Source organism: Ictidomys tridecemlineatus, chromosome 4 (assembly GCF_052094955.1).
Source record: "Ictidomys tridecemlineatus isolate mIctTri1 chromosome 4, mIctTri1.hap1, whole genome shotgun sequence".
NCBI classification, from domain to species: domain Eukaryota; kingdom Metazoa; phylum Chordata; class Mammalia; order Rodentia; family Sciuridae; genus Ictidomys; species Ictidomys tridecemlineatus.
The window spans coordinates 198,178,835-198,203,524 of NC_135480.1; the positions used below are offsets into that span (position 1 = coordinate 198,178,835).

Below are 24,690 nucleotides of genomic sequence, written 5' to 3' on the forward strand. Positions count from 1 at the left end.
CCTTTGCCTTTTTTTAAATTGGGTTGTTCGTTCCTTTGTTGAGTAACGAGTGTTTTTAATGTATATTTTGGCTGTTGGACATATTAGGTGTATGATTTTTATCTCTCTTTTTTAAAAAAACTTTCCTTTTTTAATATTTATTTTTTAGTTGCAGTTGGACACAATATCTTAATTTTATTTATTTTTATATGGTGCTAAGGATCGAACCCTGGGACTCACATGTGCTAGGCGAGCACTCTACCACTGAGCCAAAATCCCAGCCCCTTTCTTAACTTTTTAAATTACTTTTTAAATTTATGTATGACAGTGGAATGCATTACAATTCTTATTCCACATATAGAGCACAATTTTTCATATCTCTGGTTGTGTACAAAGTATATTCACAACAATTTATGTCTTTATACATGTACTTTGGATAATACTGTCCATCACATTCCATCATCATTTCTAACCTCCTGCCTCCTCCCTTTCCCTCCCACCCCTCTGCCCCATCTAGAGTTCATCTATTCCTCCCACGGTCCCCCTCCCTATCCCACTATGAATCAGACTCCTTATATCAGAGAAAACATTCAGCATTTGGTTATTTGGGATTGGCTAACTTCACATAGCATTGTCTTCTCTAACTTCATCCATTTACCTGCAAATGCCATGATTTTATTCTCATTTATTGCTGAGTAATATTCCATTGTATGTATATATGCCACATTTTTTTATCCATTCATCTATTGAAGGGCATCTAGTTTTCTAACATTTTTAAAAATTTTTTTTAGTTGTAGATGGACACAAATGCCATGATTTTATTCTCTTTTATTGCTGAGTAATATTCCATTGTGTGTGTGTGTGTATGTATATATATATACATACACACACAATATATATATCACATTTTTTTATCCATTCATCTATTGAAGAGCATCTAGTTTTCTAATTTTTTTAAAAATATTTTTTAGTTGCAGATGGACACAATACCTTTATTTATTTATCTTTATGTTGTGCTGAGCATCTAACCCAGTGCCTCACATATGCTAGGCGAGTGCTCTACCACTGAGCCACAGTCCCAGCCCCTTCATCTCTTTCTAATTGCAAAAATTATACATACTTATCACAAAAATTCAGATGCTACAGAAATATAAAAAGAAAAATTCGTTTACAATTCCCCAAGTATTCTTTCCAGAAATAGCCACTTCTAAGTTCAATATGTATCTTCTAGATTTTAAAAGATGCATATGTATTCCCATATAGATGTATAGGTGGTTGTTGACTTATTATGGTTCAATTTAAGGTTTTTTGACTTTATGATGATGTGAAAGCAATATGTAGTCAATAGATACTGCACTTTGAATTTTGATCTTTCGTGGGCGGGCAGTATGCAGTATAGTACTTTCTTGTGATCCTGGCAATGAGTAGCAGCTCCCAGTCAGTCATGTAAAGCAGTCAGGGAAGCGGCCACATTCTACAGCATGCTGTATTGCTAAGTTATGTTATTCAGCAGGTTAGCTATACGAAATGAATTTTTGACTTAGGATGTTTTCAGTTTACAGTGAATGCATCAGGATATATACCCATCATAAGTCAAAGAGCCTTTGTAATTTAGTTTTTAGTATCACAACTATCTTTCTTTTTCTTTTGTTCTTGAATTAACAATATTGTGTACATTTCATAGCAATCTCATTGGGTTTTTTTTGGCTTTCTGGAAATACCCTTTTGAGATGAGTATAATAAGATGTGGAAACTGGGGATCAGAAAGTTTAAGAAACTTTCCCAAGGTTACAGATTAGTAAGCGGAGCAGCGTATATTCAAACTTGAACCTGTCTGTTTCCAGAGTCCATGTTCTTACCATGTTATCACATTGTTATGTGGGCTGATGACCTGGCACCTGTTTCCTTCTAGTTCTGACCTCCTTGTGCTAGCTGCTATATTGCCTTGTAGATCTAGTTACAGGGTAGTGTGTATAATTTGCACATTCCAGGAAGTTTTGGTAATATCTTTTTCTTATGTGAGCTAAACACATAGCGTTAGTGATCTTGAAAGGAAAAATAAAAATCATAAAAGAATTCCTGATGACCTGACTTGGGCTGGGCAGCCACAAACTGCATTTGAACAACTGCAGCTGCATTTTCTACCTTTTCATTCCCACTGCCTGTTTGCAGTTGCTGCTTTTCAGGGCCATTCATTTCAAGATTAGTTCAGTACATTTGTTTTCTACCTTCTAGATCCAGTGCGCCTCTGTGCAGGTTCAGGATGCCTGCCCAGTCCTGTTTAGTGTTGCTTCTCATCTGGCCTGTGGTGTTTCAGAAGCATCTCCTGCTATTACAGGCTCCAAGTGTGTGGGACGGGGACTCCCTTCCCGCACACATGTGCTGATTGAAACACTCAAGGAAGTACATTCAGGAAAGAATGGAACCTGGGCTGAGGAGAAAGTTGCCACCAATATTTATGCAAAAGCTGCACACAAAGGACATGTTTCCCTTTTCCCTGCCTCTTCTGTGTTCTCTACCCTTTGTATTATGTAAGTACCTAGCAATTGACTGCTATAGGTCCATTGCATTTCTCTGTAGATTCTTTTCCCCCCACTGCTCTTGAATATGTCAGAACCTTGAGAGTTGCAGTGAATTATCTGTCTCAGCAGGTCTTAATATTTAAGAACAGTGCTGTACTTATTGCTACCACTAGTAAGAATAGGAGCTATGGTTGTCCAGTCCCAACATGGAGAAAATATAGTAGAGGGCCTGGAATTTAGGAGACAGAACACACTGGGTTCAACTGTCAGATCCACCAGGAAGTCATTGTGTGATCCTGGGCAGTTTATTTGATCTGTAAACAACTTTTTTTTTTTTTAATCTGTGAAATCCATGTAGAAATACCACTAATGTCATAAGAGTATTATGAAGATTCACTGAGGTAATGCATGAAGATTGCCTCAGCTCAGAGCCTGGCACATTGACAGAGCTTTGCAAATGTTAGATTTTATTATTATCACTGAAGAGATACAGATGACATTGGGGTCAGATGATGAGGCAGATATAAATGGGGCCCTTATTGTATAATAAAATCCCTCCTAATTGTCTTGTCTTGCTTTATTTTTTTCATATCACTTATTTGTCATTTTTATATATTTATTTGTTTATCTCTCCTTCACTAGAATGTGAATGCTTTGAGAGGAGGGAGGAGTGTTGTCATTCCTAGCCCTGGAATAGGGCCTAGCATGTAATAGGTATGAGTCATGGAGTGTTTGTGGAGTAAGTGAATATGAACACTCACTATGTGCTCACTGCTGTCCTAGGCACTATTTGTGTATTAGCTAGTATATTTATAGCAATCTTTTTAAGATAAGTGTGAAATTATCTCTATTTTGTAGATGAAGAAACTGAGTCACAGAGGAAGGAGGTTCATTGTACCCAGTATCACATAGTTAAGTGGAAGAACAGACAGTTTTTCTCTATAGCCTGGGCATATAGTCACTGTACTTTGCTCTCTCTTAGTAGACATTTCTATTTATTTATTTATTTGGAGTATTCGGAATCTAACCCAGGGCCTTGCACCACTGAGCTACATCCCCAGCCCACCATTAATTTTATTACTTATATATTATTATTAATTTAGAATAGTATAGCACATACATATTAAAAATTCTTGAAACATCATCTCTCATTTGCTCACAATACTGTGAAATAAAGGTAGCATCTTGAATCCCCCAGCCCCACTTCGATTTGACAGTTGAGGAAATAATAACATAATGTTTATCGAGCACATCACTACGTGTCAACACATTTATTAACGTTTAATCCTCACAATGATCTGACTAAGTAAACGGTATATACAAATTTGACAGACCCAGGACGTGGGTTCCCCTCCTTCTGGGTGACAGGGAAGGAAAAGATAAGTGATTTAATCAAGGGCACTCAGCTTCGAACATGGAGCTGGGATCCTTGACCTTAGCTCTTTCTCTTTCTGTCATGCTGGACTGTATTTCAGGATGGTTCAGCCAGGCTTCAGTCACAGAGAAGTCCTTTGAAAGCTGGTGGCCAGTTTTGTCCCCGGAGAGAACTAAAATTACTGCTTGTGGGAGAAGTCCTTCCCAAATGTATAATTTCCTTGGTCTGATGTCTTTATGAGACATTAATACATGTGAGACAGGCTAGTGGGAGGAGTGGGCATGATGCACCCAGAAGCATGGGAAATCTGGCTGGGCTACTCAAACAAAAACATTTCCTTCAGGGCCAGTAGCTCCAGGGCAGTGGGCAGCTCCCACCGGCAAACAATGAAGCAAGGACTGTGTCTGCTACTGATTGCAGGCCAACACTCCTACTGGGGGGAAGTCTCCCAGCAGCCCAGTGAGGAGGTAGCAAGGAACCTCCTCAGTGGAACTGTCAGAAATGTGTTTTTATTTGCCATTCCCTGGAGTGCTGCTTCCCTCTGCTTAGCCACTGGCACAGAACTCATGACTCCTACAACCCCCACTGCTTGCTACTATCATCTGTTCCTCTTCTGTTCCTTTCCGCTCACCATCTATTCTACAGCCCTAGCTCAAGTGACCAAATCCTTTTTGAGTATTTTCTTCCTCACCACTCACATCCTGTTGTCCCCAAGTCCTGGAGATTTCGTAATATTAGTACAACCCCCTTGTGTTGAGCTCTTGTAGTGCATATGCACTTGAAGTATGCTGGACCCCTGCCACCCCTCATTTCATTTAATCCTCATGTCCATTCTCCTGGTAATATACATACTCTTCAGAGTTCTGAAGCTAATAAGTGGCAGAGCTGGGATTTCAGTTTAGGTCTTCTTAGCTTTAAGGGCCCCTTTAAGTGGCCAGAGATCCCTCTGAAGTGGAGCGTCTGTCAACACTATAACTGGTTTACCTGTTTACACGTGGTTTTGTACATGTGTCCCATTCTCCTTGAAACAATAGGAAGTATCATTTCAGTTAGTGGAATTCTCTTTTGTGCTGCTTACCCGTGGGGCATGCCCTCTGCTTATTGTTCATGGGAACATGCTCAAGAAATTTTGCAGGAAGGCCCCCTTCCAGGATGTTACTGAGAGATCTGCCTGGTAAAGTTCGTGCAAACAAAGTGTGACCCTGCCAGTTCAGCCAAAACCCCTGCCTTATGCTGGCAGGCTCTCTGACCCCAGAGAAAAGACTGCTGTCTTCATCATGGAGCTTTGGAGCCAAGAAGCCGCTGCAGGGTGGAACCTGGGCTCTCCATCTACCTGCCTGGGGGCTTCTGTGTTGTTAAAAGAACCATGCTTAGCTCTGGTTTGTGCATTGCAGTCTCCACAGAACCCAGGTCTTATCAAGTTTTCTTTGTCCCTTGAAACACTTCTTTTGTTTTCCTAGGAACCATCTAGTAGGACTCTTTTTTTTTTTCATTTTTAAAAATCTTCAAATATACACTAAAAAATTAGCATTTTGTTTATCTCTGAAGTATACAATTCAGCAGGATTAAATACATTCACTTTGCAATACAGCCAGTCTCCAGATTGATTTCTTCCTGCCATATTGAAACATTTAACGCATTAAATAATTCTACATTTCCCTCTCTCCCCTACCCCTAGACTTGGTCGCCACTATTTTTTCTGCCTCTGTGAATTTAACAATTCCAGGAACCTCATATAAATGGAATCATACAATATTTATCCTTTTGAATCTATCTTATTTCACTTAACATAAAGTCTTCAGGGTTCATCCACATTTACCATATATTAGGATCTCATTACTTTAAGACTGAGTAATATTCCATCGTTGAAGTATGACATTGAAGGCCTGTAGCATTGCCCTTGCCAGCCTTTCCAGCCTTCTCATTTGGGGTAGTCTTTACCCTCTGCTTTCTGCTTTCTGTTCTCTAGCCACACTGACTTTTTCCTGTCCCTCAGGAGCAGTGTGTTCCTACTGCTTATTCTTGACCTGGGAATAAAAGCCTTTCCACGTGCCATTCCCTCTGGTGAGAATGATGTTCCACCACTATCCCTTCCACTCTTCCTCATCTTAATTAAAAGATCATCTAACTTTTATCTCTACATTTACTTCCTGGGGTAACATAGTGATTAGTTATGCATGCGTCTGTTTAATGACTGCCTTCCTTGCTAGACTGTAAACTCATGTGTTTACTGTTATATCCCTTGTTTCTGCCATAGTAACTGGAATAGTTGCCCAATTAACAGGTTAAATGAAGCTAAATGTTGAATGAATGAATCAGTACCGAAAAAAGAAAATTTCAAGGCTACACGCTGGATTTGGATTCCAAAACGTATATGAAATGTGCAGTTAGGCATCAGATTGCAAAAGGTCATCTTGCTGAAGCATAGATCTTTGTCCTATCATTTCTTGTTGATAAAAATGTCTCATGAATATAAACTTCATTATTTGAAGATGCCTGAGGGGTTGCCAAAACCCGAGTAGCAGCAACAGCAAAGGACAGTTTACATTTTACACCAGGTTTGGTGCTGGCTGCTTTCCAGATATTATTTCATCTTAGTCTTGTGATTACTCTGAAATGGAGGTGCTGTATTGTTTTTAATTGCTACTTCTAGATGAGATGACCAGGGCTTACTTAGTTTAAATAACTTGCTTAAGGTAACTTAGCCTATAAGTGACAGGTCAAGAAGTGGGGGTAGACCATGGGATAAAGTATGCCCCTCCCACGGCACCCTTTGCTCATCAACTGGAGTAGTCTCTTTTTATTGTTTATTTATAAACAGGGCCACTACCTTGCTTTTCTTTGAAGCCAGGGTTTTGTGGTTAAAGAATTTGAAAATTCCAAGCCTGTAGAACAAATTCAACCCTTGTGTGTCCTTTCCAGTCTCTTACTTGCCCTCCCACCATTACATCTTCCTCTATACTTCTCCCCAAGATGCCCTTTCCTTTCTTCTGCAGGCAACAAGTTACTGTGCATCTCAAAAGCATTTTCCAGATCTCAGAACAAAAGAATTGTTTTTTCTGCATGATTCCCCCATAGAAGGTCCATCCTACTGACCTAGAGGTGGTCAAATCTTTTAAAATAATGACTGACAAGTCTATTTCTACCACATGACTGAGTCTGGAAAAGTTGAACTAGACCTGTTTCCTCTCTGGAGCACCTCAGCTTTGTTCAGAATCTGGCATGGAACACAGGGGGCTCAATCAGTGTTTGGTAACTGATGCTGAGTGGGCGCTCAGAACTAGCCAGCCAAGGTCAGAAGCCTGGAATACACCCCCTACCACCAACTATCCCCACTCACAGAACTCTATGAATGGGAGATGTAGATGATGAGATGTATTAATCACTGCTTTGGAAAGAAATTAAAATATTTCCATAATACAATATGTTTCTTTTCTAAAACAGATGTGTCCTTATTGTTTCATGAGGGAGTAATTAAATGTGTTTGATTAAACATTTATAAATGCTATCATTTATTCAAGGCATATATTGCGTGTTTGTTGGTATTTTTAATCTGTCATATCTGCTTTTCCCAATCATTCTTTAAAATCTTCATTTTAGATACAAGGAAACTGAGGCTCAGAAAGATTAAGTAGCTTGCCCAAAGATAGTCAGGTTTTTTTTTTTTTTTTTTTTTGGCTGGGGATTGAACCCAGGGCCTTGTGCATTCGAGGCACACACTCTACCAACTGAGCTATATCCCCAGCCCTGATAGTCAACTTTTGAGTGAGTAATAGAGGAATGAGATTGATCTGCAAACTGAGATTGATCTGCAAATGAGATTGATCTTCAAAACCAGTTTGTTGCCATTACCCTAAATGTCTGGTCTTGTATTTTCAGCTCAGCACCCCAAACTGGCATGCATTTGCCTTCTTCCTCCCAGCCCTTTCTGTGTCCAGCATCCCCTGCTTTTTCCCTCTTTCACCCTTTCCCCACTCCTCATTGTGCCTCCTTCTCCATTTTCTGTTAAAATCTTTTAGATGATTGAGTCTGTATTTGTATCCTGAAGCAGAAATGTTTTTGACAATATCAATACTAATTGTACACTATCTCATTTAGAAACTGGTATTAATTGTGTGGTAATGTCATATTTGTATTAACAGATACTACAAAATAATACGTTTTAAGAAGATCAAATCATATATGATTTTGTTTTTTTTTATATAACCTTTTACTAGTAAGATTTTGGGTCCCAATTTACATTTTATGTAATTACAGTGCACTAATAAAAATATTTTTTCTTCCATTTAACATATAACAATGTATTGTAAAGTTGGTTAGAAGATTTTCTAAAGCAGTGGAATATCTATTTCAAGTTATATATGAAAAACAAGATTGAAATACTTCAATGAGCTCTTTTTAGGGAAGTTTAAGAGGTTTCTTACAGTCTTAAATGCATTTATTTTCTGCCCCTCCTAGGATTTCAGCAGGATTAAGTTTTTTGAATCAGTGAATCAAGTTTTAATTTTCCTGTTCCTTCCTTACACTGACATATGCTTTGGCAGAACAAAAAAGAGACCTAAACATGTCAGCATGATTTTTGTTCAATGAATTAAAAACCATAAAAGTAACAAGATCTGATCCAAATCCCTAAACTCCTGACATGGTGGTTTTGTCCTTTTTAGCCCCAAGATTCATGTTACTGACTTTGAAAAGCTTTCTGTCTGGAAGCAGAAGTGCATGATTTATTTGAAATAGATTATAAGGGGTAAGCAGCCTGGAGTAGTGGAAAGAATACAGTCCAGAAAGATTTGAATTTGAATCCCAGTTCTGTCACTCAAGCCCCTTGGCAAGTCCCTTGACATCTGTGAGCCTCAATTTCCGAATTGGAAAATGGGGGTATTAGACTTCAGTCTGAAGAATTGTTGTGAGAATCAGTGAGACCACATACTCAGAAGTACTCACCTGGTGTAGAGGGGTTTAATAGCGGTAGTGATCAGAATCATTTTTATTTTGAGAATACCTTCAAGTAGTCAGTCCAGAAGAATTTACTTATAATACAACCGTCCACTTCATTTTCAGAGCTTTTCCTTTCTTAGAATTCTTTGAATTCTTTTTCTCATCAGAGAAAATATCAGATAGGTATCACTAAATGTTCAGTAGCTACTTATCACTATTCCACACTGAACATGTACCCAGAATGTGGAATTATCCTTACTCAGCAAGAACCACACTGATTTGAGGGTCAGGGAGCAAATACCAGTGATGTTAATTTCAGGACAGAGAAATTTTGTTATACTCAGAACTTCATTGACTTTTGAGACAGGTCAGCCTGAGTTTGACTTTGAATAAGATAGTAAACTCTCTTTGGACCTCATTTTCTTTATTTATAAAATGGGGTTTATGGCCTTATAAAAGACCCTCCATGATATGGCTTCCCAGCCTTTTCTCTCTCTTTAAAAAAAAAAAATATATATATATATATTTTTTTTTTCCTGTTCCTTCCTTACACTGACATATGCTTTTTTTTTTAAAAAAAAACTTTGAGTACTCCAATATTTTTTTGTAGTTGTACACAATAACTTTTATTTATTTTTTTATGTGGTGCTGAGGATCGAACCCAGGGCCTTGTACATGCGAGGCAAGCGCACTACCGCTGAGCCATAACCCCAGCCCTGACATATGCTTTGACAGAACAAAAAAAGAGACCTAAACATGTCAGCATGATTTTTGTTCAATGAATTAAAAAATTAAAATTTATATATACATATATATATATATTTATTTGTTTGTTTGTTTTAGTTGTCAGTCGATCTTTATTTATTTATATGTGGTGCTGAGAATTGAACCCTGTGCCTGAGATGTGCCAGGCAAGTACTCTATCACTGAGCCACCACCCTAACCACTCAGCCTCTTCTCTTATGATGTACATCTCTTATGATGTCTTCTCTTCCTCTTGTCTTCCTCTGTGATGAAACATGGTCTCTTCACAGCTTCAAGCCTTTTTGTATGCTCTTTCCTCCTCCTACATGTCTCCCCTTACTCTGCCTGTACTAGCAGTTTGGACTTTTTTGATTCTAATAAAGTATATTAGTCAGAATGAGCTATGCTGCGTTAACAAAGCAATCCTAACATCTCCATGGCTTATAGCAATAGAAGTTTATTTTTTGCTCATGCTGCATTCTAGAGGCTGTTCATCATGGTCATTCTGGGACCTGAGTTGATGGAAATTCTTATCTCAACTTGTACTGTGGCCAAGGAAAACAAATGTGATAGAGCATGCATTTCTTCTGGAAGCTTCTATCCTGAGGTGATACCCATCATTTCTGCTCAGATTTTATTGGCCATTTCATTTTTATGTTGAGAATACATTCAAGTAGGTCAGTCCAGAAGGGACTGAAAGCTGTGTAGCTTAGCTTTGGAAGGGGTCAAAACGTGCATTTCTCCTATGTGCCCAGAAGGATAAGAACCATAATACTGGTAAACGGACCTAATGACTATTATGTTTAGATATCATTTCTCCAGAAAAACCTTCCCTTACTGCCCCCTCCCTAAACTTGGACAGTCCTTGGTGATTTAGCTGAGTGGGTTTTTTTCCTGTGGCACCTTAGCCTTCCCCATATCCCTTTCCATAGCACTACTCATACTCCATTGTAAATGTCACTGCTTGCTTCACTCCTATTGCAGCTCCTTAAGAGAGCAAACAGTGGTCTGTCATCTTCATGGTAATATCCTCAGTGCTTAGCACTCAGTTTATAAAATGGAAAAAAGTTTTGATAAGTGGTAGGCACTTAGTTTATACAAATGGAAAAAGGAAGGCCGGGCAAACATGCTAGGCTAGTTTGCTAGGTTGTTGTGATTATTGAATGTAAACTAATAACTATCTCGTGGTGGTTGTAAGGATTAGTGTGTAAGTGCCTGTCTATAGTGGCCTATTGTCAGCCTTCAGTATGCTCTTTGCTGTTACGATGAGGATATTAAGTAAAAACTAATATTTATTAAACATTTATAATGTGATAGAGACTTCCTGGGTACTTTTTGGAAGTTAACTGGCATAGTGGTTCGCACATGTTACATTGTGACTCGTGTTACATATTGTTTGGTTTTGAGATCAATTGAAAGTCATTTGTTTTAATAAGATTATGAAGTTACTACTTGTTTTGGATGATTTAGCGATCAGAGATGCTGCTATTTCTATAACATCATTACTTATTTGCATTGCTTTCTTTAGCAGGAAGGAGGTGGAGTTATGGCTCATTTTTGATTGTTTAATTGAGCACTTAAAATGTACTGGGGTCAGTGCTAAATAATTCACATGCATCATCTCATTAATTTTTTTATATCACTCTTTGAATCCACATTAGATGGACACTCTGAGGAAAGGAGACCATGTTATGTCTCATTAGTAGCATGATCAGAATTTGACCCCAGGTTTGTGTAGACTTCCTCTTGTACTTTTAACAGTATTCTTTTTGAAAATTTTTTGTTTGTTCTTTTTCGTTATTCATGACAGTACTTTGACATATCATACATACATGGAGTATAACTTCCCATTTTTTTTTGGTTATACATGATGTGGAGTTATACTGGTCATGTATTCATAAAAGAATATAAGAAAGTTATGTCCTATTCATTCTACTGTCTTTCCTATTTCCACCTTCTTCCCTTCATTTAAAATTCCCTTTTTGTCTAATCCAGTGAACTTCTCTTCTTCTGCCACTACCCCAGTTACAGTGTGCTAGCATCTGCATATAAGAGAGAACATTTGGCCCTTGGTTTTTTGGGATTGGCTTATTTTCACTTGGCAAGATAATCTCCATTACCATCCATTTACTGGCAAATGCCATAATTTCATTCTTCTTTATGGCTGAGTAATATTCCATTGTATATGTATACCATGTTTTCTTTATCCATTCATCTGTTGAAGGGCACCTAGGTTGATTCCATAGCTTACCTATTGTGAATTGAGCTTTTAAGCAATATTCTTATGGGCTGTCCTTAGCTAACTCAACATACTTGACCTTGAGCATATCCACAGGCATGTGTCAAGAATGTTCAGAGTAAAAGTTACAGACTGTGGAGCTAATTGAGTGGTATTAAATTCTTTGCTAGAGGCTAATGTCTAGATGATTTTGTTGATTTTTTGTTGTTGTTGTTTTTTCTTTTATCAGAGTAACCAGGGAGCACAGGGAAATGCTGGTGAAACTGGCCAAACAGAACACCAACAAGGCCAAGGACTCTTTACGGAGGGTTCGCACCAATGCCATGAATAAGCTGAAGAAATCAAAAGACAAGACTTCGGAAGATACCATTAGGCTCATAGAGAAGCAGGTACTGTTGCCGACAGATGTGGAGTTTATGTTTCCAACCCAAGGAATCATTCATTCATGTGTGAAGCAAAGACAGTTTAAACAAACGTCTCTGGTCCTTTCATTCACATGACAGTATTGACCAAGTCTCTGTCCTCATGCTGGGCCCTGGAGGGATCCATAAAAGAGGATAAGATGCTGTTGACTTTTTATTTGTGCTAGGCTCTCTGCTAAACACTTTATATTACTTCATTTATTCTCGTCACTACAGAACTGTGAGGAAAAGTTCAGTGATGAGCCCAATCATGTTGCTGGTACATGGAAGAAAGGGCATCCAGAGACAGGCAGGCTGATCACAGAGCCTACCTGCTAATGCTCTCTTCTCTGGTTTTCTGGTTGCTGAGAAGTAAGTACTTTCGTTGTCAGTGTGCTGAGTAGTAGCACTTGAGCAAGTCTTAAAGGAGCTCTTGGATAAAAGAGTGAGAGACAAGAAGAAAAGAGACAAGAACAGCATGTGCACCCGGATGATGATATAAAAGAGCCTTGTCACATAGATCAGTGGGGCTTTAACCTAGGCTGAGACTAGGGAGTGAGTAGAGAAGATAGAAGGTCTTGAAGACCAGGTTGAGGAGTTTAAATTTTAATATGACTATAGTTTCCCACATTGGCTGTGCATCCATAATCCACCTGTGGCCGCAGTAATGCTGTATGACCAACTACTTCAAAACTCAGTGATTTATAGTTTCAAAGCATTATTTGTTATTCTTGTTTCCATGGTTAAGCTAGGTAGTAGCTGTTCTAGGCTGGCCTCTCAGGGAACTTGGCTGCAGATCTTGGACTGGGTTCAAATCTGCTTTATAAAAGTCTTCCAGAGTCAATAAATTTCCAGGCCGTCTTTACTTGGCAAGAGCAGATGCCACTGTGCCTGGCTCTCCCTTCTTTGTGTTGATTATTATTATTTTTTTCAAAGCAAAAATAACTTCCATTAGTTTTCCTAATACTTAAGTAATACATGTTTATTATAAAAGGAATGAAGTGCTGGGTGTGGTGGTGCATGCCTGTAATCCCCAGGACTTGGACAGCTGAGTCAGGAGGATCGCTAGCTCAAGGAAACTTCATGAGGCCTAAGTAACTTAGTGAAACCCTGTTTCAAATTAGAAAATAAAAAGGGCTGGAGATGTGACTCCGTGGTTAAGCACTCCTGGGTTTAATCCCCAGTGCCAAAAAAAAAAAGTAATGAAGAAAGTCATTGAAGTCTTGTCACTAAGAGGTGACCATTACTAACATTTTAGTGCTGTTCTTCAGGCTTTCTCTGTAAGCATATATGTGATCTATAAAATACCAGTGATCTATAAAATTTATCATTTTTCCATTGTAAAAATCTTTAATAAAGATATCCTTTGTGTGTGTGTGTGTTGGGGGGGTATTGGAGGTTGAACTCAGGGAGGAACTGTCACCAGGCTACATCCCCACCTCTTTTTTCACTTTGAGGTAGGGCCTAGCTAAGTTGCTGAGGCTGACCTCAAACTTTCGATCCTCTTGCCTCAGTTTCCCAAGTCACTGAGATATCACAGCTGTGCACCACCACACTCCGCTTACAGATGTTGTCATGTTAATGTTGGCTCTGACCGTTATTGGTGGTAACTTCACTTGCTATTACATAATTAAAGGTTGGGAGAAAATATTCAGGAGACAGCCTTGTGTATGCTTCATTTTGTTCTTTTTCCATGTCAGAAGTCACCAAAATTTGAGTTTTTAGTGTGGGTTTTTTTGTTATTGTTTCATATAAACAAGGATGCAGTGGATTGTTGCTTCATAAACAGTTTTTAAAAAACTTATCTGTTTACTTTTTTTATTTCTGATTATCAAAGTAATGTCTGCTCATTATAGAAAATATAGAGTACAGAAGACTATTTTCAAAAATGGGGAAAATGCATATCACAAGCCCACACTGCACAAGTGGCTCCTCTTAATATTTTGGAATAATTCTTCTGTTCCTTTTGTTTGTTTGTTTTTAACACTATGTAATTGTAAACATGATGAGTACGTATAGTGTATATACAATTTTACATCCAGCTTTTCATTTTCCATTTGGCATTAAAGACTTTAACATTTCCTTGTCATTATAATGGCCATTTCTAATGGCTACTAGTTTGTCTTGAGGTTTTACCCATGATTCACTTTTTGAAGCCCTCTTTTTGGACATTTAGTTTGTTTTAATTTTTTTTTAAGATTGCAGTGCATATCATTATAAGTCTTTATAATTCCTTAGTATAGAATGTCCCAAGTGTGGAAGTACTATGTAGAGGAAATACATATTTTTAAAGTTCTTAGTATATACTGTCTAAATCACTTAAGATTTAAAAACTATGTATGCTAAAATTTTGCCTTTTCTAACTCGAACCTAGAAGTTTTAATGTGAGCTTAAAATATTGATGTCTTGAAACTATTGTTTTTACTCCTACACTATACAGAGAAGATTGTTTTTTTAATATAAATTCATATAGCCTTTCTAGAGGATAATATGGTACCATATACCAAAACTCATAATTCAGTTAGTAACTTGGGAATTTATCCGAATTAAATTGTTAATAATTTTTTTATCTAAAGGGATGTTCTCTGATGTATTATGTATAATAGCTGTCTAAATTTCTGACAGTGGGAAAATAATTGTTTTATAGCTACTCATTGAAATCTGCATAGAAAGACAGTAAAAATATTTTTATAGACAGGAAATTTTTTTAGAATATACTTTAAGTTATATAACATGATGCCATTTTTATAAAGAAAAGTCACATATACATAGAACAGTTGGCAGCTTATATATATCAGATGATAGGATTATGAACAATTTTTATTTCATTTTTTGTGAGTTTTTTTTAATATTTATTTTTCAGATTTTTTTTTGGTGGACACAACATCTTTATTTATTTGTTTGTAGTGCTGAGGATCAAATCCAGCACCCCATGCATGCCAGGCAAGCGCGTTACCGCTTGAGCCACATCCCCAGCCCCTGTGAGGTTTTCTTTTGAAAGTTTTTTCCAAAATTCTTTTGAGGTCATTTTTTTTTTAAACTTTATAAAAACACTGTTTCTTTCATCTTTGTTATGTTAGAATCAAACGATGATTCAGTTGTAGTTTCTGTCTCAGCCATTGCATCTGACCCCCAAACTCCCCCAGCCCCTCCATACTTCCCCAGCCCTGGCCAGCTCTGCTGAAGAAGGACCACGGTCTTTCTGCTCAGGACGCTGACATCTGCCTGCCTGCTGTTTCACCTTCACTTCAGTTTGCTATAAACGGGTCTGTTGAACATTAAAGTACTTGGCAGAAACCACCAGTGACTCTAGCCAATATCCTTTCACTGCTGCCTTTCTCTGAGAAACAGCCTGCTCTGAAATGAGTGAAGCCCGGTGCTGGTGAGGATGAAGGAAGGGAGGGCTCTTGGCAGACTGGGCTGCAGTCAGGGAGGCCAGACTGGTGAGCAGTGGGGATCCCAAGCCAGGCCTCAAGAAGGATGACTTGTATGCAAGCCTGTCCCAGAGCTGTGTGCTGTGTTCTTTCCATATCTCTGTTTCCTGCCTTTTATTTCCTTGAACTGTTAAGTGAAAATGTAATTCTCAAGACAATGATGTTGGTGATAATATCATAATCTTTACAAGTCATATGATAATGAAAGGGCTTTTGCTTTAGAATTAAGATATTCAAATAGAATTAAGAATTCAAATCCTAGCTCCTTTACTTCTGTGCTATAAATATGGCTTCACTTTTCTGAGCATCTGCTCATCTGAAAAGATTGACGTGAAGACCGAATGAATGATACAGCATATTTAGAAGTGACTCATGGTTGCTTGTCCTTGGTAATTTTTACTCTGTTTGTCCCATGTCATTCCTCTCCCAACCTTGGGACTTTAAGGGTACTAGGATTGATAAATTTTAATGACCCTATCATAGCCAGGCTGGAGTGAGGAAGGACTTAGGCCAGGTGCTTAGACTCTTCAAAGGGAGCAGGAGCATCATACTGACCATTATGGGTGGGTAAGTTCCTTGCCTGGCCACACTACTGACTTTTTATGTGATTTGGGGGCAGAGCAGTTAATGTTCTATGCCTTGCTTAATCCTCTGTAAAATAGGGATAATGCCTGTCCAGTCTGTACAGGGGTTGTGTGAGATGATTGCATTAATTGAAGGAACAGAGGATGAAAAACTTTGGCAAAGTAGGAACAATTATGCAACAGGCTGGTGAAAAAGTCTTCATAATATGTTAAAAAGACCTAATTGTATCCCCTATGTTGTGAGGATTCTGTGCAACAAAATGTGTGAAAATGTAGCCTAGTGAACATGTAGTATCTGGCATGTAGTGAACATTCAGTAAGTGGAAGCTGTTCTTGGTATGTTGGTGTTGATTATCAGTATTTTAAGAAGTCAGATAGAGATGGAAAAGATGAACCTGCAGGTAGACTGTTCCCAAGGACACTTTGTACTTATAATATGGTAAAAAGTTAGTAAATATTTTTTAAAAAGTTAGGAAATAATAGTAAAAAATCACAGTAACAACTATTTGCACAGAAAATACCCAGTTGTAAATGTGCTCATATGTTCATGATTTTGTTTAACCTTCACAACCACTCTCTGAGGAAGGGACTGGCATCCTCATTTGATAGATAGGAAACTGAGGCTCAGAGTGGGAAAATGACTTGCACATTGCCTCTCCATGTCGTCATATTGTTACCCTGAGTGCTGTCTCTTCTTTTTTTCCCCATCCCTATGCCAAACTGTACTCAGTGCCATTTCTGAGGAGGAGGCTTATGGCTGGAGTGCTGCTGGGCAGTGTGCTCCACCTCGTGCAGAGCAGTTGCAGATGCCAGAAACATTTCAAGGGGTTTTGACTGGCTTAGTGAGGAGAGACCAAACTGCCATTCTAAATTCAGTCTAGAAAAGTGTCTGGCAACCTCGGGAGCTTTACTTTTCCAGCTTAAAAATGTACAGCTGTTGCTATGGTGACAGATGGCTGCCTCCCTACATGGGACCAGTTGCAAGTCTTTTTTAGTTTCTACTCTTTCTAGCACATTTAGTTTCCAATTCCTGACCAAAGCTTGGGGTTCACACATCAAAATGTCAAACACAGATCCTGGGCACTATGCTGCTACCCTCAAAGCTTCCCATCTAAGCTTCTTCCCTTCAGTCCCATATAGATAGAGGGTGAGGCTTTAGTACCTAGTAAATAATACTGGCTTTTTTTTTTTTTAATCTTAGAGACATATATATATGCTTAATGCAGAAAATTTGGAAAACAGAAAAAGCATAGAAAACTTTAATAATTATTCACTTACTAAATGCTTTCTGAGAACTTGAGATGTGCTAGGTGGGATGTGACTGATAAGAGACATGAATAATATATTTCTATCTTCCTATCACTAAAAGATAACCACTGTTAATATTTTGGTGAGTTTCCTTCTTCTTTTAAAAAATATGCCTTTTTTTTTTCTTTTGGTACCAGGAATTGAACTCAGGAGCATTCACCCATTGAGCCCTAGCCCCAGCCCTGTTTTGTATTTTATTTAGACAGGGTCTCCCGAGTTGCTTAGTGCCTCACCGTTGCTGAGGCTGGCTTTGAACTCACAATCCTCCTGTCTCAGCCTCCCAAGCCGTGGGAATTACAGGTGTGTGCCACCATGCCTGGCTAGGCCTTTTTTTTGTTTACATATTTTATAGATTATTTCTAATATATAAAATATATATACATATGTACATAGACATATATACACATAGGCCTATATAAAAAATACATATATACATATAAATATATATATATAAAATATACATATATATAAAACATACACAGAGAATTTTGAATCTTGATTTTGCTTTAAGTGAAGGATAACATGAGTATGTCTCTATTTGAATTATTAAAATTTTATTTTTTGTAGTTGTAGGTGGACAGAATGCCTTTATTTTATTTGTTTTTATGAGGTGCTCAGGATCGAACCTAGTGCCTCATGCATGGTAGGCAAGTGCTCTGCCACTGAGCTACAGCCCCAGCCACAGTCTCACCCATTTTTAATGACTGTATATATTCAGCTACTTCTCTATTCCATAACTTTGGGTTTTCTGATTTTTCATTATTAAAAATAAAATCAGGATAAATATCTATGTGTTTAGAGCTTAAAAATTTTTCAGATCCTGTTCATATGATAATTTCCCAGTTGAGAATTCAGGGATTAAATGATAGGAACATTTGCATCATTTAAATTCCTATCAGTGATCTATGAGCTTATCCATTTTACTATAGCTTACTAGCATTGAATATTGTAATTAAAAAACACATCAAATTTTGCTAACTATGATAGCCAAACTGTATCTTGTTTTAATTTGCATTTCCTCAGTGTCTGTTGAATTTTCCATGTTTGTTAACCAGATGTACTTCATCTTTTTTGAAGGCATTTTTTTTTTCTGCTTAACTCTTGGGATCTTAATATTCTTTTTATCAGTTCATCTGAAAACATTCTAAACTGGTAGACTAGCTGAGGTGTAAGAATTCTAGAGGCCCATTAAGAGACAGTCTGGCTTCTTTGTTTCATATAATAGTTAAGAGTGTGGGCTGTGGAGTCAGACTTCCTTGGCTTAGATTTTGGCATTGCAGCTTTCTAGCTCTTTACCCTGTAAGTAGTGATCCAACTGTCTCAGTTTCCTTATTTGTAAAATGGGAACAGTGATAGTATCTGACTCACAGGGTTACTGTTGGGAATCAACAAGAATGTATATTTGAAGTTCTTAGTACGGCTGGCTGGTACTCAGTTAATGTGAACTTTTATCACTGTAATTTTTCCTAGATAACCTTTTCATATTTCTGGAATGTTTGTCCCCTATCTTTCTGCAGCCTTGGTTATCAAGCTATCTCATTTTGTGTTCTTGCAGATCAGCCAAATGGCCGATGACACAGTTGCAGAGCTAGACAAGCATCTGGCAGTGAAGACCAAAGAACTCCTTGGATGAAAGTCTGTCAGAGCCCAACCACACAACAGCCAGTTTCTGGTGGATCCCATGGGGGCAAATTGGCACTTCCCACCCCAGTCTCCATCCACGTGGAAGTCTGTCACTGTGCTGTCAGTGCAGGGAAGGCTCTGCCTTCCAGTGGGATACTCAGATCTGCTCATTCTTTTCCACCTTCCTCCTGCTCACCCCATTCTACTCTGAGCCTTCTGGCCTGGTTAGCCCTCAGAGAACATCTACTGATGGCAGAGCGTCTTTACTTGGGCATTTGCCTTGACCATGATGTCTCCAAGGGATGGGGATCATTAACAGGCTTTGAACTGCCTGCTCCTCATCTCAGGAGCCTCCTTTTTCAAACAGTCAATCAAGCCCTGTTTCTAATTTTAAACTCTGTTCAGACTGATGTGGGCCTTCTGATGTGACTGAACCCCTTTGCTAGAGGCCCATTTCCACTAAATAAAAAAATTATAAAAAATCGGAAAGAATAACAGTTACAAAGGAAAGGACATAGTTGGTTGGGGTGGATGATCTCTAAGTACCTATATTTAAAGCAACCAAGAACAGCTTTTGCCTCTGGATCAACTTCATGCATGCTCCATTCTCTGCCTGGATCATTTTTCTACTCCTCATCAACAGGCCAGGCCTGTTTACTTTTCTTATCATGTCATCTGGGAATCCTTCCTTTACCCCCTAACCTAAAACCCTCACTGTTGGCTCTCAGTTCAATCTAATGCTTTTATTTGTACCCAAACTATGATTATTATTATTTTGCCAGTTAGTCTGTGTCTTGGCATAATACCCTGAACATAGAAGGCATTCATATTTTTGCATTGTAAGTTGCACATAGTAGCTACCTAATAAATGCTGGTTTCTTCTGTGATGTAACAGTCCCTCTGTCTTTTTCTACTCTTGTCCTTATTCTCAACTTTTACTGTAATTAGATACCTTCTCCATCCCCAGGGCCTACTGCCTGTTGTTGATAGACATGTGGTTTATTTTGGCCCATCTTTGAGTGCCAAGTTAAGTTAACCCCTATCCCCAAATATTTTTTTCTTTCATCCATTCACAATATAGCCACTGTGAGCTAGAGTCGCTAAAGCTTTATAGTTATAATGCATAGTAAACTTAACAGGTGTATATTACCTCCTTTTAAATAAGAAAACTGGAGCTGGCCTGTGTGGCATATGCCTGTGATCCCAGCTACTGGGAAGGCTGAGGCAGGAAGGCAGCAAGTTTGAGGCCAGCCTCTGCAACTAAGCAAGATCCTGTTTCAAAATAAAAATTTAAAATGTCTGAGGATATAGCTCAGTGGTAACCTATCCCTGGGTTCAATCTCCAATGTTCAATCTCCCCCACAAAATAGCAAACTAAGATTTGACAATATTAGGCAACTGATGCTCCTCAAGTAACAGAGCTGGAAGGTGGTAGAGGATTTTTATTATTTATGGTTAGTCTCATTTTACAAAGGTAAAGTTTCTTGCCCAGATTTACATAGCTAACAAGTGGCAGAGCTGGGATTCAAATTGAGGCCTGATTCTAAAGCCTGCTCTGCTCACTAATGAGTGGAAAACACTGCTTTTTCCTACTCTCTCACACTTAAGTGTGGATCACTTCTGTGACGAAGATGTGTGAGGTCTCCCCCAACACGCAGGCAGTTCTCCAGTGGCTACCAACTGCATGTCTTACACTGGACTTCAGTTCTCACCCTATCTACCTGGAGACAGTGTCACATCCCACAGGTTAAGGGCTCAACCCCACAAAACTGTCCCCACTTCAATGCCAGTCACAAATCAAGGGCTACAAACTGGTTTTCCAGCCCCCTCCTTGACCATGATTCAGGTAATTGGCTGGGATGGCATATAGAACTAAGGGAAACGAGTTTACTGGTTTATTGTGAAGGATGTAAGTGAGCAGCCAGATGAAGAAGTGCACAAAGGCAGCTGTGGGAGTGGGGGTACTACACCGAGCTCCCATGGTCTCTCTGGGCAAGCCACCCTCTCATATCTCCTAGTGTTCAGTCACCTGGAGGACACCACAGCATCCTGCTGCCTGTGCAAGCATTTAGTGAGCATTGGTTGTTTATCAGATACTGTCCTTTGTGCCAGGAATAAAAAAAATGTGCAAGGTGTGACCCACGTTCAAGTGGTAGCTAGTACACCCAGCTAAATTGCTGTTTATAGTGTCTTGGCTGGAGTTCTAGTTCAGCCAGGCATCTGCCTTGGGATTGGAGCTACTGGGACGGCAGCAGACCCTGGCTGAGTTCCTTTGATGCAACATCTTGCTTCTCTCTACTAGTTGACTCCTCCAGACTCAGTCCTCTGCTATAGGTAAGAAAGTTATGCTGTTTCCTCTGCTTATCCTGGTGGGAACTGCTATGAAATAGCCAGTGAGGATTTAAGGTCAGGATTAGGTCCAAGATGAAAGGAACTAACATAATCTCCTGCCAGGTTTACCTGTCCTCACATCTCCTTCACCACCCCTTGGTGGCTAGCACAGGATCAATTGAAGAACAGGAAGAGAGCAAAGGAGCCCCTTTGGGGGCCAGCCACAGGGGTTTGCAACAGTCTTTCATGAGTGGCCGAAATCCCCAACTCACTGCAAATGTGCTTTTCAAAGATGCAGGATTTTTTAATAAACAGAGGAAATGATAAATTATGTTGTAACTCCACTCCAAAGGCATTTGGTTCTTAACAGCCAAATCCTCTGTAGTCTTTAAATAAACAAAAACTTATTTGGTGAACAGACCAGGGAGGAAAGAATGAAAGATTTTCTGTACTTGGGTTCCACATGTCAACAATTTCTCTCCTGTGTGTATGTTGGCCAAAGCTGTATATCATGATAAATGAATAAAGGAAAGTCTCAAGCCCAGGGCAGTCAGATAGCTCAGCAAATGGCTTTCAGCTGATTGCTCCATTTCGGTTGACATTTATCAAAGTTTCTCTGTTGTTCTGTGTGTCAGGGCTGCAGTGGTGGCAGGAATGAGACTACCTGCTAGGATATGCTGAGTTACGAGGATGCTTGAGCAGTCTTTCCCCCCACCCTCCTGCATTCTCCCTCTCTAAGGTAAAAGCTGTGTTGGAAATTCTCACACTTGGCAGAAGAATTAACCACCTCCTCTGTTCAGTTCATCAACATTTAAAGTTCCATAAAAACAAAACACCCCCCCCAACAGGCCAAAGAGCTTTTCCCCACTTTTTTCCTTCATGTGTGTGTATGTGTGTGTATGAAATTATAAAAGAAACAATATAAAGAATTAAAAATAAGGGCTGGGGTTGTGGCTTAGTGGTAGAGTGCTTTCCTTGAATGTGTGAGGCACTGGGTTTGATTTTTAGCACCACATATAAATAAAAAAGGTCCGTCAACAATGGGGGAAAAATTAAAAGCAAGACTTCTTACAATTTTCTAGTTTTACCCCCCCTTTAAAATCAGGTATATATCCTTCCAGATCTTTCTCTGTACATAAATAATTTTTTTAAAGGAGGGAGGGGAACTCTTCTTTCATATTCTGAAGTTTGTTTTTAACCCAGAAATAATGGCCATCTGTGTTAGTACATACATTAGTACATTCATTCTTTCCTTGTAGTACAGTATTTCATAATAGGGATCTACTATCATTCTTGCCTCTATAGTATTATTGAATAAGTACACTGGAGAATATTTCTACTCACAGACTTTTTTAATTAAAAAAGGACCCCTATTCTAAGATAATTTGATAAATTGTGCTCCTCTTTCTGCAACCTCAGACTAATATTGAATACCTACCATAGACTACATGTAGACCCTTGACATGTGTCACTACCTTTAAACTTACCCTAGTTGATAGAGATACTTCAATTTTCTCTGTTTACATATGAGAAAACTGAAGTTCAGAAAGGGAATACTTGCCTATAGTCAGTCACATAGTTAGTGAGTACTAGAGTAAAATCTCAAATCCAGATATAACTTTGATGTGAGTCCTTAATCCAAGTGCTTCACTGATTGCTTGCTCAAAATATGGATTGTAATGTTCTGTGCCTGGAAGGTGACGTAAGAGAAGCAGAAGTCTTACTTTATAAAACAATTAGAAAGCTATGATAATTAGAATACAATAACATAGAACAGTACCTGAAGTTTGTTTTTTAACCCAGAAATAATGGCCATCTGTGTTTGTACATACAGAATTCATAGTAAGCACTGAAGAAGTGTTATCTGTATTCATAGCCTCCCCTTGCTGATTGTCAGAGTTCTCTAAGTGTCAGAGAACCAGGGAGTAAGCAAATGAGCATGAAGCAGTGAATAATGACAGTGATAGTATTGACACAATGGCTAACTAATATTTAGTTGGTGCTTTTTAGTTTTCAGTGGGCTTCTACATCTTTTATTCCATTGAAACTATTGTGAATGAAGTTAGAAAAAGATTATGATCAATAAAAGTTCATATCCTGGGGGCTAGGGTTGTGGCTCAGCAGTAGAGCATGCGAGGCCCTGGGTTCAATCCTCAGCACCACATAAAAATAAACAAAATAAAGGTATTAAAAAAAAAAACCTCATATCCTGAAAAGCCACTTATTGAGGCTTTCTTTGTCCTAATATATGGTTAATTTTCATGATGTTCTCTTGAAAAGGAATATTTTCTAGGAGGTACACATTTTTTCTCTACATACAGGAAATATGGTTTGTAGTGTTTAGTTTTCTCTATCTGAATTTTTTAACCCTTTGATGAGTCTGGACTAGAAGTTATGTATTTCAGTCTTCTGTTACATATCTATTTCTTCCTCCTATAATTTCTGTTTTATGAAAGTGTTGTTTTGATGCATAACTAGACTCCAAACTCTTATATCTTTATTTTGTGCACTGAGTATGAATTCTGTCTCGTTATATACCAAGATCATAGCCCTTGCTTGCTTTCTATTTGCATTGTATGGTGTATCTTTCCCTGTTTCTTTATTTTTAGCCTTTCAGATGTACCATGTTTTGGGTATGTTTCTTTTTTAGAGTTGGGTTCTGTTCTAGGAACCATTCTGAAACTCTTTTTTCTTATTATTGTTAATCATGGTAAAATACACATATTATTCACTGTCTTAGCCATTTTTAAGCATACAGTTCAGTAGTGTGAGGTACATTTATGTTGTGAATCAACCTCCAGAACACTTTTCACCTTGCAAAACTCAAACTCTTCACCCATTTAATGCTAAACCCCATTTCTTCCTCTTATCAGCTCCTGGCATCACAATTCTGCCTTCTGTCTGTGAATTTGACTACTCTGAGAACTTTGTCTTTTTTGTGATTGGCTTATTTCACTTAGCTTTAATTATGTCCTCAAGATACCCACGTTGTTGGGCCTGGGGTTGTAGCTTGACAGTAGAGTGCTCACCTAGTATGTGCAAGGCCCTGGATTTGATCCTTAAGCACCACATAAAAACAAACAAACAAGTAAAGGTGCGTCCAACTACATCTAAAAAATACATATTTTTTTAAAAGATATCCATGTTGTAGCATGAATCAGATTTTCTTTTTCTTTAAGGCTGACTAATATTCTAGTGTCTGTATATACGAA

General features: G+C 38.5%; 1 protein-coding gene and 1 non-coding gene across 4 annotated transcripts in view; one reads left to right on the plus strand and one right to left on the minus strand.

Annotated features, from left to right (window-relative positions):
* Mrrf (mitochondrial ribosome recycling factor) overlaps nt 1-20,034 on the plus strand; it is a 50,675-nt gene extending 30,641 nt beyond the window's left edge. For 2 of the 3 annotated variants that reach the window (XM_013356701.3, XM_013356700.4), the window contains exons 6-8: nt 12,027-12,186; nt 12,436-12,570; nt 19,080-20,034. In XM_013356701.3, coding sequence (XP_013212155.1) covers nt 12,027-12,186; nt 12,436-12,537 — 262 coding nt within the window. In that variant the 3' untranslated portion in view covers nt 12,538-12,570; nt 19,080-20,034. The remainder of the gene's footprint in view (nt 1-12,026; nt 12,187-12,435; nt 12,571-19,079) is intronic. The other variant, XM_078048142.1, reaches the window with a different exon arrangement.
* Trnas-cga (transfer RNA serine (anticodon CGA)) lies at nt 7,546-7,614 on the minus strand. The gene has a single exon. It is a non-coding gene; the product is annotated as a tRNA-Ser (tRNA).
* Nucleotides 20,035-24,690: the final 4,656 nt, after the last annotated feature.